We start from the raw sequence: 16,586 nt of genomic DNA, 5'->3' as shown, positions 1-16,586 counted from the left end.
GCGCTCAACGTTAGTAAACAACCGACCATGACAAAGTTTCCAGAGATATGCCTGAATCCTTTGACGACCTAGACAATTTCAATCCATGGCGAAATGATAAGAAGATTTAAAAGAGAAATTGTCATCACTAGTCATGACCCAAGAAAGATGGTCCTTAAAACCATGCGACGAAGGGTTAACGACTAGCAATTTTTGAGCACATACTCATGGAGAAGTTAATTTAGCTTGTTTATATTCCACTCACAACCTATAGTGTTAGAGAAAATAGTGTATCATCTTCAGCATGAAGAATAGTGGAGGTAACATAGCCTTGAGAAAACTGGTAATGATATATGTGAAAATATTAGCTATGAAATTTGTGATTAAGTAGAAAAATTGTATCAATTTGTGTCAATAATGTGTGACTACTTATGAAATTCTTCTTCTATCTTTATTTGTGTACACTCTAATATGAGTCTAAACACACGATGATTAACCTCTTGTTCGTGTCTCTCTTTTTTTCTCTATTGATAAACAAAAACGGAGTTGAATTATTTTCATAGAAAATTCTTTTAAGTTTTCTCCATTTTCAATCACTGGTTCACACTAAGAAACTATTGATAAATTGTTAACAAACTCCGCTTCACACTGACAAAACTATTACTACCTCCGTTCCTTTTTAATTGTCACATTTTGACATTTTACACAAACCAAGACAATCAATAAATGTTGCTACTTTTGATACAATAATTTCTATTTTTACTATAATAACCTTATTTATTTAATATCTCATTACATATATTTCTCTCTCCACAATAATAAATAAGGGTAATATTAGTAAAATAACATTTAATGTTGCATTGAACTATGTAAAGTGACACTTAAATAGGAACAAAAAAATTCTCCAAAAGTGACACTTAAAAAGGAACGGAGGGAGTAATAAATTTTAGACGTAACTAAATCACTAGTTGTATTAACATTGAAAAACACACCATTATTTCTAAATCTCCAAATTCCTTTAACCATCTATCTAAAAAGAGGTATGTTATTTGAACAACCACTTTTGTACAACTTATGGGACAACCAAAAATATAGAAAGAAATACTCATTCCATTTCAAAATGAGTGTCGCTTTAGCCAATTGCACGCATATTAAGGAATGAAATAAAGTAGTCAAATAACATAGCAATTTTGCCAAATTATCCTAATCAACTACTCCCTCCGTTTCAAAATACATGTCCAAGTCAACCACTTCACATATGTCAATGCACAATTTTGACCGTTAATATCTTTAATTATCTAATGTAAAAAATTATAAAAATTTAATATTTTGAAAATATTTGTCGAGACAAATCAAACAACATCTTACATGCTAATATTTGTATCTATACATTAGTTAAAAAGTATGGTCAAAGTAAGTCAAGTGAATAGTGCACATTGTAAAAATTGGACAAGTATTTTGAAACGGAGGGAGTATTGGTTTGTTTTTCCTTAAAGAAAAAATAATACTTTGGAAGTAGTGTAACATAATATTAATTGAAGGGTACAGTTAAAAAGAAAAAGTTATTATTGCATTGGAAACTGAAAGTGACATTCATTTTAAAACAATTTTTTTTGACTGAAACGACACTCATTTTGAAACGGAGGGAGTATATGTCTTGACACGAAAACCAAAGTAATAGAGAGAGAAAGCAAGAGCATAATGAGTGTATGAGAGAGAGGGTTGTCCCAAAAGTTGTAAAAAAATGATTGTACAAATATCATTTGTCTATCTAAAAGTTTCATCACGCATATTCAAAATCAACAAACAATTCAATCTACTAATCAAAATTCTTAGATAAATGGTAGCATTACAAACATTCAAACACATTACACCGTATAAAGTCTAGATAAAGAAAATAAAAAGTACTCCTTCCGGTTCTATTTACAAGAAAGAATTTACTTTTTTGATATATTAAATAATTTATGTATTTGGTTTAGGTTCTTGACTACATACATACATTATTCAATGTATCTAAAAAGTCAACTTCCCCTTGTAAATAGGACCGGAGGAAGTAATATCCTAAATTATTAATTTATCACAATTGTTTTTTAGAGGATAATTTATCACAATTATTATCGTTTAAACATTTACAAGTACAAAAATAAATGAAAGGTGGGGTACACTCTACACTTGATAGATCCAACCTCTAAGGAATCAAGATCCAAATTTAGACGTTTTTGTCTATGAACAAACCTCAGCCGTCCAATGCAAATCCAACGGTGAACAAGACGTGGGTATACTTGACACGTTTCATATCGAAAACCTGCTATGCTATGCAACACTCTCTCTCTCTTTCTCTCGGTCTTCTCCGACTCTGCAACGGTGGAGCTTCACAATCCAAAACCCTAACTCTTCCCTAACACCATCGTTTTTCCCCCGCATTGTTCACACACCTACAATCAGAAGATTATGAAATCAATTTTCATTGCTGTAAGTCAGGGTTTCCAATTTCCCATTTCAATTTCTACACTCAATTCTGTAACCATTTACTGTTTTTTATTGAATTATTGTTATTATTTTGTCCTTTTGTGAAATGGGTTTTGATCATATTATATTATGTTACTCTTATAAGCTTAAAGTTTTGATTTTTTTTTTTGAAATTGTTATGAAAATTACTTTTTCTGGTTTATTAATTTGTTTTTCTGCATTTCATTATTAGGAATTTTCAAGGTGAAATTGATTCAACACGTGTGGAGAGTAGAAAAGAGTGGATTTTTTGTTGTAGTTTTGGGTAGTGTGATAATTTTCACAATCTGGGTTGCTTGATTTTGGATATACATGGTGGCACGTTGGAAACTTTGATTATGCATGCAATTTTCTATTTGATTGGTGTTTAAGTGTGAAAGTCAATGATTTAGCAGTATAAGTTGTTTCATTGTTTGTAATGGATGTTCATGTGATAACTATCGGAGAAGGAAGTGGATCGATGGAACATAATGTGGATGCTGAATTTGGTCAAGTTAATGATGCTGGAAACTCGGGATCTCATGCTGAGGGTATGGTTTCGGAGCCATATTTTTCGGAGCCGTATTTGGGCATGGTATTTGATTCTGAAGATTCTGCTAAAAGTTTTTATAGTGAGTATGCTAGACGGTCGGGTTTCAGCTCAAAAGCTGGTTTGCATGGTCAGTTTAATGCTGATGGGACGAATATGTTCCGGGAGTTTGTGTGTAGCAGGGAAGGTTTGAAAAGAAGGATGACTGAAAGTTGCGAGGCGATGATTAGGATAGAGCAAAAGGGTCAAAATAAGTGGGTTGTTACAAAATTTGTGAAGGAACATAGCCATTCTCTGGCGGTACCTGATAAGGTGGAAAAACTTCAACCAGTGAAGCACTTTTCTAGTGTTGGAAGAACCATGCCTGAAACTTACAAAGGACTGGGGCTTGTTCCAACTGGTGTCATGTATATATCTATTGATGCGCATCACGTTTCCTCTGACAATAGTCAAAAGATTAGGAATTCTCCTGCAGCTGCCGCGAAAACGAGTCATCCAGTTAAAAATTCCACTTCGATGCCTTATAATGTGAGGCAACCCATTAAAAAGAAGACATTAGGGAGGGATGCTCGGGACCTGCTGGAGTATTTTATGAAAGTGCAGGCTGAAAACCCTGGTTTCTTCTATGCAATACAACTTGATGAAGATAATCGTATGTCTAATGTGTTTTGGGCAGATGCAAGATCAAGGACAGCTTACAGTCATTTTGGTGATGCAGTTACCCTGGACACAACACATAGAGCAAATCAATATAATGTGCCATATGCTCCATTCACTGGGATAAACCATCATGGTCAAATGATTTTGTTTGGTTGTGCACTCATATTTGATGATTCTGAGGCTTCTTTTGGTTGGCTCTTCAAGACATTTCTAGCAGCTATGAATGACCGTCACCCTCTCTCTATAACTACCGATCAGGACAGATGCATACAAACAGCAGTATCACAAGTTTTTCCCCAAGCACGTCACTGCATAAACAAACGTTATGTCTTGCGAGAAGGCCACGAAAAATTGGGCCATGTATGTCGCATGCATCCTTATTTTCACTATGAACTCTATAATTGCATTAACCTGACAGAAACAATTGAGGAGTTTGATTTTTCTTGGAATTCTATCATAGACAAATATGAACTCAGAGGGCATGATTGGCTTCAGTCCTTGTATAGTGCTCGTGATCAATGGGTTCCAGCATATTTCCGTGATTCATTTTTCGCTGTAATATCTCCTACTCAAGGATTTGAAGCCTCTTTTTTGGACGGCGTTGTCAACCGGCATACAACATTACCAATGTTCTTTAGGCAGTATGAACTAGCTCTGGAGAAATGGTTTGAAAAGGAAATAGAATCAGATTTTGAGACAATTAGCACTAATCCAGTTCTAAAGACACCTTCGCCAATGGAGAATCAGGTTGCTAAGCTTTATACACAGAGAATATTTTTGAAGTTTCAAGAAGAGCTAGTTGAAACTTTTGCTTATACCGCCAACAGAATCGAAGAGGATGGGGTGAATAGCATATTTGGAGTTGCAAAGTTTGATGATGTCGAAAAGTCGTACACTGTCACATTAAACCAGTCTGAATTGAGAGCTAACTGTACATGCCAAATGTTTGAGTTTTCAGGCATTCTTTGTAGGCACATTTTAACTGTTTTTACCGTGTCTAATGTATTCACTATACCATCCCACTACATCTTAAAACGGTGGACAATGGAAGCAAAAAACAGTATTGTATTGGATGAATGTGGTGGTGAATCACTTGCATATGAGTCTTTGACATCACGGTATGCCAATCTGTGCCGGGAAGCCATCAGATATGCTGAGGAAGGTGCTGTAGCTATGGAAACTTATGATGCTGCAATGACTGGTCTTAGAGAAGGTGGAAAGAAAGTTGATGTCATGAAGAGAAATATTGCCAAAGTGTCATCAACTAATCATCGACTCAGCTGGAATGATTGCTCCGATCCCGACAAGAGAACCCCTACTTCAACATCAGATACAAGTACAACCCCTCTTTTATGGCCACTTAACGATGAAACATCGACGTTTAATCTTAATGACGTCGATGCTCCTGTTCAACCAATGGCTGATCTGAATTTACCACAAACGACCCCAGTGGCACGTAAGCAAGTTGATGTTCCATCCCCAGTGCCTCGTCAGCGAGTTGAGAGTCCATCCCCAATGCCTCGTCAGCGAGTTGATAGTCCATCCCCAGTGTCTCGTCAGCGAGTTGATGGTCCACGACCAGTGCCTCGTAGGCGAGTTGATGGTCCATCCCCAATGCCTCGTCAGCGAGATGATGGTCCGCCCCCAGCGCCTCTTCAGCAAGATGATGGTCCACCTGAAAACACGGTATGGCAAGAACATCTCTGTTTTTGTTGCTTTTTTATATATGTTCTTGGGATTGGAATAGAATGCATAATGTTGGAAATTCCGCCTTTATTGCGGTCTGCCCCTAGTCGCCTAAATTGCGACCTTTGGTTTGCCTTCATTGCAGGTTCCAACACCTTCATTTTGTTGGCTTTGAGGGGGTGGATTTAGTCCCACATCGGACAGATAGCACTCTTGAGAAGAGTTTATAAAGAGGAGGCACTTCTCACCTTACAAGCCGGTTTTGTAAGGATGAGTTAGGCCCCAAATTTGAATACATAAAATTAAGCCAGTCCTTTTATTCTGTCATGTAGGTGGCTCTTCCATCTTTGAAGTCAATGACATGGGTAATGGAGAACAAAACCTCAAATCCAGAGAACAGAGTAGCCGTTGTCAATCTCAAGGTATGTGCACAACAATCTCAACATCAAAAAACTGGTAGTGGTATTCTTGATATAATTTAAAATCAGTTTTGGATACCTGTGTTTCACTTGAGAAACTCCTGCCATTCGGTTGACCATGGTCCTTTTTTAGTGTTAGTGTACTTAGCTTTTATCCTGTCGCATCATTTTAACAAAGTAACAGTGAGGATTGTCAGTCATTAAACATATTTCAATTGCAGTTGCAAGATTACAACAAGAGTCCATCAACAGAATATGAGGTTAAGTTCCATCTCTCTCGGGTTACTGTGGGACCTGTTTTGAAGTCTATGACTGAAGTCGGGGAACAACTTTCAACAACAGCAAATAAGGTTGCTGTAATAAATCTCAAGGTATGTTATTTTGTTCTTTAGACTCATTATTCTCTAATATGCCCGGTTCATATGCTTTGTTGCTCTGTTATTCTAGTACTGGAATGAAAAGTAGAGATCAATGCAATTGTCTTCGTACTAAGGGGATGTAAAGCAAAAAGGGTGGTACATATAAGCTGATTTATATTTAAAAGAAAGAATCTGGCTGCCGAGGTAGATAATTTTAACTTTAAAATAGAATGACAACAAAGAACAGAACATAACTAATCTATGGTCTTTGAGGCTGGTGGCATAGGAATATTGCTAAGATGAATATATTTATACCGGCTATTAATAATGTGTTGAAGATGCTGTCGAGAATGTGGACTTGTAATATCAGGGAAAGGCATTAAACTTGGTTTTTGACTTCAATATCTTGCAATTGGTTTTCACCAACCTGAACTTATAATATAAGCAACACACAAAGGATAGAGTATTGAGCTTCATTCTTTTGCATCTCAAGACTGAAAGAATTAACATTTTAATTTGGAAGCCATATTTTGTTGCAAATAGAATATTTGTGGAGTGATAATTGTGTTAAATATCGATGTCTAAGATGCTTTGGTTGCGGGTGAAATCTTTGTGCATATTATGTAAGACCTAATAATTGCTAGGTCTGTATAAAAGTATGCATTTTTTTTCTATCTAACTGATCCATGTCTCCCATTTTCTCTTGTTTGGTTATGGAGAGAATATAGCGTAGAAGGAACTAAGTTGATGTGGGGGCCACATTCAATTTTATCTCAAGTTGAGGAAACACAATTTCAAGTAGACAACTTGCTCTTTTTTAATTTTACAGATCTATTTATCTATCATTTAATGTGGGGGTCTATTTGGTTATTTTATCAAGGTAAAAGAGTCATTACATTGATTATTCATCTTTTCCCCACTTTTCCATCCGACCAAATAAGCAAAGGAGAAAATTATACACCTCTTTCTCTCTGTCTATCCATATAAACAACAGACAAAACTTCTCATTTTCTTCCAGCCTCCAAATAGAAGTAGTAAAGAATAAAAGGAAATGTAAAGAAAATAATGGTATTGTTATTATTATTATGGGAGAAATAATGGTTCTTGTTTTAGTTATTGTGCAGCAATGACACTTTCTTAAAAGGCTTTCTTTACTTTGAATAACTTTAAGTTTGTTGAAATTGTTTCAATTGTCTCAGCTTGATAATGCCCGGGTTTCTGGCGAGTCTGAAGTTAAGTTTCAAGTATCCAGGGATGCATTGGGTGCTGTGCTACGATCAATGGCTTATATCCGCGAGCAACTTTCTTGTGCTGTAAGTTTCCTATTACCTAAATATGTGTATCATCCATCATCGCATACAAATCAATTTATCTTTAAAAGTAATCCAACTATGTTACAAGAAAGCCAACTAGTTTTCCATCTCTGGAGGCGTAATAATCATGTTAAAATCTACAATTTTTTTTTAATGACAAATGTTAGTATGTTAATTGTTAGTTTTTTTTTTTCCTTGCCATGGTTTGAACCCTGGACCTCAACTCCTTAACCCTCAGCTCAGATTAGTTGAGCTACCCAACCCACCCATGTTAAAATCTAGGCTAGAGTTCTATGTTAAAATTTACATTATAATTTGATAATGATATGTCAACTCGTATCTTATATTGTTACTACAATTCAACTTTTTTTTTCTTCCTACAATTCAACTTAGTTTAATCTAATTTTTTTTTATTTAGATAAACCTCTTTCTCTGTGTATATTAATATTTGTTTGCATGCAAAATTTTCGCAGGGCGACGCGAACTCAGAACCTATGTCAAAAAAGCGTCGAAACTGAAGCGTCTAAGTTTCATTTAATAGCCGGGTGGTTATGTGAGTATGTATCATTTTGATGGCTGTGTGGTGGTCATTTGATACACAAATGAATTAGAAAATGTAGTGTCTTTTTTTTTGTGCAAGCCTCTTTCTCTACAAAAATTTGTTCTCTTGCATATTCGTACATGTATCATATCGTAGGCAGAAGACTTGTTTGATAGGAAAGGATTTGGAAATTTCTCTACCCTGCAGCTCCAAACAATCAATTACAATGAGTAGAAATGGGTTTAAGAACATGTCCAGGGAGAGAAAAGAAAGTATAATTGTTGTTCAGCGTCTTTTTAAGAGTCACTATATCCAAGTTTGGTGACAACTACCGTATGAATACTAATTACTCACAAAAAATGGGCATAAGTAATATGTGACTATTAGATTGTTACATTACATTAATAATAAACCTATGCTAAATAAATTTAAACAGGATATTTATTTCGTTGTGCTCAGTGATTATCTTGTCCTGAAAAGCGTGGAGGGTAACTTAGAATTGAAATAACACATTATAAGCACAAAAAAATCACCCCAAAAAAGCATCAACATATAAATATGACTTTGCATTCTGAAAATATTTTCTGTTTTCGTTTCTTAAAATGTGTTAATTTTAACTAGTTGGCAAAAAGATGCAAGACTTCTGAAATGATTTATGATAAAGAGAAGAAGAAATGCTAATTATGGATAATGCACTTTCAGAAATAATGAAAACATTTTTTTTTGTTTGTATTTTCATTGTTTTCAAAAAATGGTTGTTCACTTCAAAAATCTATTATCTATTTGTAACTGAAATTAACACAAATAAAATGTTTTTACTATTACAAACAACTCAGAAGCGAAAGTATAGGTCATTGATTCAAATGTAGTTGAAGGGGGATGGAATTTCATGTGGAGGCGGAGGTTATTTGTTTGGGAGGAAAATCTCGTTAACAATTTGATGGAGGAGTTAGAGGGTTTCACATTGTCATTGGAAGAAAACGAGTGGCGTTGGAAGTTGGAGGAGGGGGTAGATTCACGGTGAAGTCTTGCTATAGTAAGCTAGAAAGGATTTTAGTGTTAGAGGGGGGAAGTGTGTCGGTAAATCGTGTTCTAGGGGTCATTTGGAAGAGTCCGGCTCCGCTAAAGGTGGTGGTGTTTAGTTGGAGAGTCTTTTTGGATTGTATCCCAACAAGAGACAATCTTCAAAGGAGGAATATTTTCTCCGGATGGATCACTTGCGCGTGTTTATTGTGAGGCGGTGGAGGAATCGGTTAACCACCTTACATTGTAGGGTGGTGATTGGTATTTGGTCCAATCTTATGAGATGGTTGGGTATAATGTTCATTATGCCGCCAAATTTGTACATTCATTAGGATTGCTGGAGTAGGGAAGCAAGGAGGAAGAGGTCGAGAAAGGGTTTTTGGCTCATTTGGCATGCTGCAATTTGGGTCATTTTGAATAAATGAAATCATAGAATGTTTAGAAATGTTTTGACGTTAAGAGTTAGTGGAAGAAATAAAGGTGTTGGCTTGGCGTTGGAGTTTGAGTAGGCTCAATATCCCTACATTCCTATACTATGAATGGTGTTGGAACCTGAAAGAGTTTATTTTGAGATAAGAAACTCAATTGGAGGTAACTGAACACTAATTTGTTAGGCTGTGTTGTTTGGCTGTTTCTCTTCAGATTGGAAGTGGGGTGGTGGTCTAAGCAGCTGTTGTAAGAGGGTCCAGAATTGGGTGGTTGCACTTTTGCCAATATGTGGATAGAGTGGTAATGTAGGTGATTAGCAAGGAGGTCTCTGGTTTTTCAATTGGGGTGTCGGGCATGCAGCGGCTGTCTTCTGTAGGTTGCAGCGGCTGCTCTTTTGCGCATTCTTTTTGGTCTAAGCAGTTTTTTTTTTACTGTGTATGAACTGAATAGGCATAGCTATGAGACTGAAATCTTGTAGTTTTACATTAGAATTCAGCTTCATAGCTTACGCAGTTTCAGGGTAGTTTTGGTTTGTTGTTTTTTTTCTTTTGGAGGGGGTTACACTGTATTTTTGTTTACGATTGTGTTGTGGTGGTTGTTTTTGGATGTTACGTCTACATGCGGCATCCTTGTTCTTTCATCACCAGCTCTAAGCGTCTTGCTAGAGTTTGGTATCAATAACTTTTGCTGATTCAAAAAATAAAATAAATTATATAGATAAATAAAATTTGACTCATTTGCATTAGAAACTGATTAAGGTATTAGGTGATAAGTTCAATTCTGAACCTGAAAGATTGTAAATCAGCCAGTAAATGCAGACATAAGGAACTTTATTTCTCAAATTCAAATGCAAAAATTCATTGAACCTTATATTTGCAAAATGGTTCTGACAAAATCATCCATTGCTCTCAATGAAGAGCCCTTTTCTTCACCTTTCTCTATTGTTGCCTCTCTCATGTGTACTGCAATCTCATTTGCTTTCTCCTTCATCTCTTTTCCCTTTCCTTCTTGATCCATAACTATTTCTATGACCTTCTTCACATCTTCCTTAGAAATCACAGTTTCCACAGTTCTTGTCAATTCCACACTCACCCCCATTTCTTCCACCAACATCTTTGCATTGTATGCTTGTTCTGCTGCGAGTGGCCAACCAATAATTGGCACCCCTTGGCTAAGACTCTCCAAAACAGAATTCCATCCACAATGACTTAGAAATGCTCCTGTTGATTTGTGTGACAGAATCTCCAACTGAGGTCCCCATTTATGCACCAACAAACCCCTTTTACTATGCTTCATTCTCTCTTCAAAACCTTCTGGTAACCATTCTGCCTTGAACTCTGCATTAATGTCAAAACCAAAAGGTGGCCTAATAACCCAAATGAAAAGTTTCTCACTTTCTTCCAACCCTTCAGCCAATGCCATCATTTGTGAAGCACTTATTGTGTTCTGTGATCCAAAAGAAATGTAAAGCACAGAATTCTCATCTTTCAAATCAAGCCACTCCATGCATTCTTCAAGAGCTATGCCGGATTCTTTTCCGGCACGATACTTTGAATTTGAACCCTTTAATGTAGTTGATGGAAGGAGAGGACCAACACACCAAACAGGAAGTTGAAGATAGTTCTTCAATAGTTGCAGCCCTAATGTCTCAATCTCCTCAACAGTGTTACAAATCCATCCATCAGATTTCATAGAAAGTGCTATCTGTGGAGGGAAGAATTTTGACCAGTTATCAGCTCCATCAGCTGCTCTTAGATATCTATGCATCTGAGAGATGTGGAATCTGTAGTTTTGAGGGAACCCTAGCATCATATATAAAGCTAGTTAGATTTTGTTTTTGTGCTGAACAAAAAATAGTTATAAATGAGATATTTTTGTAGTACCTGGAACCCAAAACTCATCAGAATCTGTTTTCCTATGAGGAAGATTACACCAAATAGATATATAAGCCAAAGTTCCATAAGCACCACAAGTAGTGAATGATATATTCTTAGTTCCTAAACTCTTTGCAACATTGGTAACCCAACCAAGAAAAACATCTGATATAATACAAATTGGAGGTTGACCCTCTTGTTGTGTGATCTTTGATATTAAAGAGCTAAGAGGAGTTTCAAGGCTAGTTGATGCTTGAAAGAGTTTGATTATATCAGCTAGAGGAAGCTTCTCTGTGTTCTCTATGTTTGGTGGTAAACCATATTGGCTATGATTGAAAGGTAATTCAGCAAGATCGATTGAGATATCATTGTTAGAGGAAGAAAATGTGTTGGATATTGCAGATTTAAGGTGTTGAATGTTGAGGGGAGTGGTGGCTATTGTGATTTTGAAGGTAGTAGTTGTTTCTTGAATTTTTCTTGCTAGGGCTAGGAATGGAATGAGATGACCATGTGCCATGAATGGTGTCATCACTATGTGTGGTTTCTTCTCTGCCATTGTAGAAACTTAAATTCTTGAGAATTTTCTATTGGTTTGGATTTTGATGAGAAGTGTGGAATATAGTAAAGCGTGAGAAAGATAAAGTAGCATTTTTGTTCTATGGGGGAATGTATAAAGTAGCAGCTTGGTGTTAAGTGTGGGACAAAACCATGTGTTGTTGCTTTTGTCCACGTACACATTCTAGGTATGTAATAAACCTGTCGGAAATCGGTTCTGTCTTTTAGCGAGAAAAAGAAAATTATAACAAAAAGTTTAGATGACTTTGCTTCTCTGTCTGGATCTTAGATCAATGTAGATTTTAAAACTCGTAGAGCGCTTGTAAAAATACTTACATTACTGATCAACAAAACGAGGTTGGAAGAGCATCTTCAATGGGGGTCCTTACTTAGCAAGGACCACTCCCCGTTAAGGACCTTCTATTGGATGAAGAAAAAATGAGTCTCCGTTAAGGAACGAACAACTATATAAGGACCTTCTCTCTCCTAGGTAACTAACGGGTCTCACGTTTAAAAAAGTAATAAAATGTGTACTGCTCCCACTTGCATAAAGGAGTAATAAAATGTGTACTACTTGGTCCCACTTGTATAAATGAGTAATAGATAAACTATTTTTGTTTAATATGTAAGGATATTGGGACATATTTAAATACTTTTCATTTGAGTCCTTATTAGTGTATTGCCATTGGAATCATTGAGTCCTTAATATTTACTTTTATTAAAAAATTATAAATAAGTGATGTGTAATGTGGGATCCATTTAAGGAGTCCTTGTTAGAGAACTACCATTGTGGATGCTCTAACACTTCCGACTAGAGTTGAACTCACGTTGTTTTTACATGAATCAACTTCTTATTAATGGTATTAACTTACGTTGGCAATATTTTTAGTATTTTACAAGAGATACACAGTAATTGAAAGGAAAAAAAATTGTTAGGTAAACATTTATAAAATAATGACAAAATAAAATATGAACACTTTAAGAATTTTACTAAATCGGAGCAAAAAAGTTATAGAAAAAAATGTCTATAAATACCTATTTTTGAAGGGATGTCTATAAATACCTTATTAAGTAATTACCTAATTAATAATATAATACTCTCTCCGTCCCTATATGTAAACCCCATTTGCCTTTTTTCACATTTCTTAAGAAAAATTGTTATTGTAATTAATGTGTCTATTTTGTGTGTTTATATTACCAAATTGTCCTTTGTTTGTATGTGTATTAAATTTGACTTTACATATTTCAAGACAAGTTACTAGTATTAATTAGGGGTATGTTTAGGAAAAAAATAATAAATGCATCTAGTAATTTGAAAAGGAGTTTACATTTAGGAACAAATATAAAATCAAATGGGTGGTTACATATAGGGACGGAGGGAGTAATACTAACGAAAATTAAGTGATTACCTAATTTTTCTGTCAAAAAAAGTTATTGCCTAATTTATTATTGTGTGAATGAATGAGTAAGAGTTAGGTGTTAGAAAACATCAACTTGTTAGTGTTATAATAATAATGATGATTATATATTATTAAGCAATCTAATGGAAAAACAATAATGACCGAATCTGATATCACTTTGCAAAACTACAAACATGTTTAATAGAGAATAATTTTTTTTTCAAGTATTTAAGTGACTAGATATTCTATTTTTAAGGAGAATAAGTGAGGTGTTTGAGGTTCGAACATCGACTCCTACATATATTATGTAATGTACTTACCAACTTTGAAGTTTGAACTAAACTCACATAGACAAAAGAATACATCTATCTCTCTTTCAAAAAAAAAAAACATCTATCTCAAACCCAAAAAAAACCATCGATCAATCTATTTGTAATCAAAGAAATGGGTATTAAAAAACTAAGATCGCAATTGAATGAGTTATTTGAGCGTATAAAATAGGCTTAAATATGCAAAACGTTCCTGTAAGTTCGCGTGTTTTCTGAAATTCGTCCCTGTTTATTTTTTTTCTTTTCAAAACCATCATCATAAGTTGTTAACCGTTTGCAATTAGTCCCTCCTCTTAACTCCCGTTACAAAAACGTTGTGGTGGCATACGGAGACACACATGGCGAAGGATGAGTTGGCAAAAACAGGCTTATGTGTCAAGAGAGACAATGAGTGGCTAGAAAGGAGGGACCAAAACCAAAAATGCAAAATTGCAGAGGGATGAAATTAAAAAAACGTACTGATTTTTCTTCTTCATCTCCAACCCCAATTTTGAAATTGGTCATTTGAGTGCGGCGTTGTGTTGTTCGTCGTCTTGTGCGGCGTTTGATTTCGCATCTTGTTGCGGTGCTCGTTTGATTCTTATTGAAAGATCAACTTCTGTCAATTATAGATTTAATCAATGATTTGGACGTCGACGTTACAGATTCAAAATTATGGGTATTTCAGTGACTTAGAATTTATCATATTATTTGTAGACATTTTGTCGTTGTATGTTATTAACTTGGGTGATGTGAGTTTGTTCACAGATTCATCCTTTACATTTTTAGCGATGGGTGTTCCAGAACATTGATTGATTAAAGAATTCAAAAATAAGACTTTTGTCTTAAAAATATAAGATTTTATTTTGATTAAGTAATGATAATTTTTTATGAAAACTTATTTGTTTTTAATGTTTATACAAAGCCTTCGAAGCTCTATCTCCCCGATCATAATTTTATAAGATTAATTCTTTCAAAATATTTTTTAATAACGTACTCCCTCCGTCCCTATATGTAAACCCCCTTTTTGCCTTTTTCACATTTCTTAAGAAAAGTTGTTATTGTAATTAATGTGTCTATTTTGTGTGTTAATATTACCAAATTGTCCTTTGTTTGTATGTGTATTAAATTTGACTTTACATATTTCAAGACAAGTTAGTAGTATTAATTAGGGGCATGTTTAGGAAAAAAATAATAAATGCATCTAGTAATTTGAAAAGGAGTTTACATTTAGGGACAAATATAAAATCAAATGGGTGGTTGCATATAGGGACAGAGGGAGTAGAACCAAACATACATTTAAAAGAGAACAAAACAATTCAAGAATAACATCTAATGACAAGTGATTTATTTTCAATCTCATAAATTATCAAAAACACATCATCTTTTTTTTTAGAGAAAAAACACATCCTCTTTGTTATTCTTAAAAACTATATATTCATATTTAAAAATGAGATAGGATTCGTTGACACCAGTCACCAGGTGTCAACGGATCCTATCTCTTTAAAAATACGCCAATAAATAATAAAGTTAAAATAAATAATTTTAAAAGATGATTTTGTTTTTCACAAAACCCAAAAAGATAAAAAATAATATTGACCAAACATATCAATTCTTTTGTTGTCGAAAAAAGATCAATTTTAAATTAAATAAAGTAAAAGTTGTCTCATAAAACCACTAATATGGGTTTGTACGAAGACGCATTAAGGATTTGACCTTCATAGAGAATAGCTCTTCTTATTACAGTTATTATATAGTTTTATAAAAAGAAAGATAAATATACAATTTTATGTGAGAAAATTATGTATAATTTTGACACAAAAGTTTCATTTCCATTTCATACATGACTCTCCTAAGAACTTTTTTCATTTCTCTAACTAATTAGGCAGATGGGAATAGCATGTTGTTGGAGGTAATAAAAATGCACACAATAGTTTTGGCAGTTATCCAATCAGACACCACCATGGTGAGGTATGCATAAAGTAGGTAGTCGTTAGTTAGTTAGTAAATGCATTACTATTCCATCAACCAATACTTCAATGCAAATTAAGCTGGTGTTGAAATCGGATAGGCATGTTTAACACTTAGACAGTTAGACATCATTCATTTTGCTAGGACACAAGATTAATGAATAATTTAAAATTTTCTTGCTTTAAATTATTTTTAAAAATCCATAATCACTATTTTTGCTTTACTGGTGAAATGTGACATGCACGTTTGTTGGATTTTTTTATTACACTTAATTGTATATCTATTTTATTTATCACATTTTATTATAATTGTTTTTTGCAAATAAGATGAAAATAAGTTTCATTTATAGTTTTACTATTGTTTCTATTGTAACAAGATTGTTCTTGTTATGATGAAATTTAACTGATTTTTTTACTTTAAGATTCAAACAATATTTTTTGGACAAAAATTTAAATAGTATTATAAAAATGATAAAATTGTAAATACAATAGTTCAAATCAAAGGTATAATTGAAATGAAAAATGTTATACCAAAACTACGTATTTTCTTTAGGGTGTGTTTTTTTAAAAGTATACCCTAAACGTTTTTGAAAAAGTGAGGATAGAAATATAGCATTCTCGTGTGTTTTGTACAATTTTTTTTTTGAAAAAAAACAGGTATTATATATTTTATTCTAAAGAATAAAATTTACAAATATCAATAACTATTCATATTTATTAATTGCCATCTTTAGAGGTTCGGAATTTTTTATTCCCGAGAATAAAATACAAATATCAATAACTATTCATTTTTATCTATTATTTTTACTATTTCAATTAAAGTATGTGCAACAAAATTCACTTGTCTGCCATTAAAACTTATATTAAAGTTTAGATATATTTTTTTTTTGAAAGGATTAAAGTTTAGATAGTTGGTAAGGAGAATTTTACAATCATTGAAAATGTAGTTAGCCAAATTCGATTAAGATATGAGAGCTATCAACTATGTTATCAACCACTATGCTATTAATCCATTGTGTCATGTCGCCTTCGC

The 16,586-nt window shown here is 34.1% G+C and overlaps 2 protein-coding genes across 5 annotated transcripts; one reads left to right on the top strand and one right to left on the bottom strand.

Annotated features, from left to right (window-relative positions):
* The first annotated feature begins 2,285 nt into the window (after window positions 1–2,285).
* LOC146924526 (protein FAR1-RELATED SEQUENCE 3-like) lies at window positions 2,286–8,245 on the top strand. Of its 4 annotated transcripts, none has more exons than XR_015010697.1 (6): window positions 2,286–2,451; window positions 2,681–5,362; window positions 5,695–5,784; window positions 6,003–6,938; window positions 7,340–7,453; window positions 7,927–8,245. XR_015010697.1 is itself a non-coding variant. In XM_085710629.1 (6 exons), the coding sequence occupies exons 2-6, from the start codon at window positions 2,906–2,908 to the stop codon at window positions 7,969–7,971; spliced, it is 2,856 nt and encodes a 951-aa protein (XP_085566755.1). In that variant the 5' UTR covers window positions 2,286–2,451; window positions 2,681–2,905; the 3' UTR covers window positions 7,972–8,245. The 4 variants fall into 4 exon arrangements, 1 of the variants encoding a protein (XP_085566755.1); XR_015010698.1 differs by having other exon boundaries at window positions 5,508–5,784; window positions 6,003–6,152; XR_015010699.1 differs by having other exon boundaries at window positions 5,508–5,784; window positions 7,927–8,111.
* Window positions 8,246–10,188: 1,943 nt separating this feature from the next.
* On the bottom strand, window positions 10,189–11,959 carry LOC146924525 (UDP-glycosyltransferase 92A1-like). Its single transcript, XM_085710630.1, has 2 exons — window positions 11,330–11,959; window positions 10,189–11,248 (listed from the first exon to the last, which is right to left on the bottom strand). The coding sequence occupies exons 1-2, from the start codon at window positions 11,874–11,876 to the stop codon at window positions 10,314–10,316; spliced, it is 1,482 nt and encodes a 493-aa protein (XP_085566756.1). The 5' UTR covers window positions 11,877–11,959; the 3' UTR covers window positions 10,189–10,313.
* Between the last annotated feature and the right edge of the window lie 4,627 nt (window positions 11,960–16,586).

This window comes from Medicago sativa, chromosome 5 (assembly GCF_051527215.1).
Source record: "Medicago sativa cultivar Bolivia chromosome 5, Bolivia_mono, whole genome shotgun sequence".
Classification (NCBI taxonomy): domain Eukaryota; kingdom Viridiplantae; phylum Streptophyta; class Magnoliopsida; order Fabales; family Fabaceae; genus Medicago; species Medicago sativa.
This window is presented reverse-complemented; position numbering and strand designations above follow the sequence as displayed.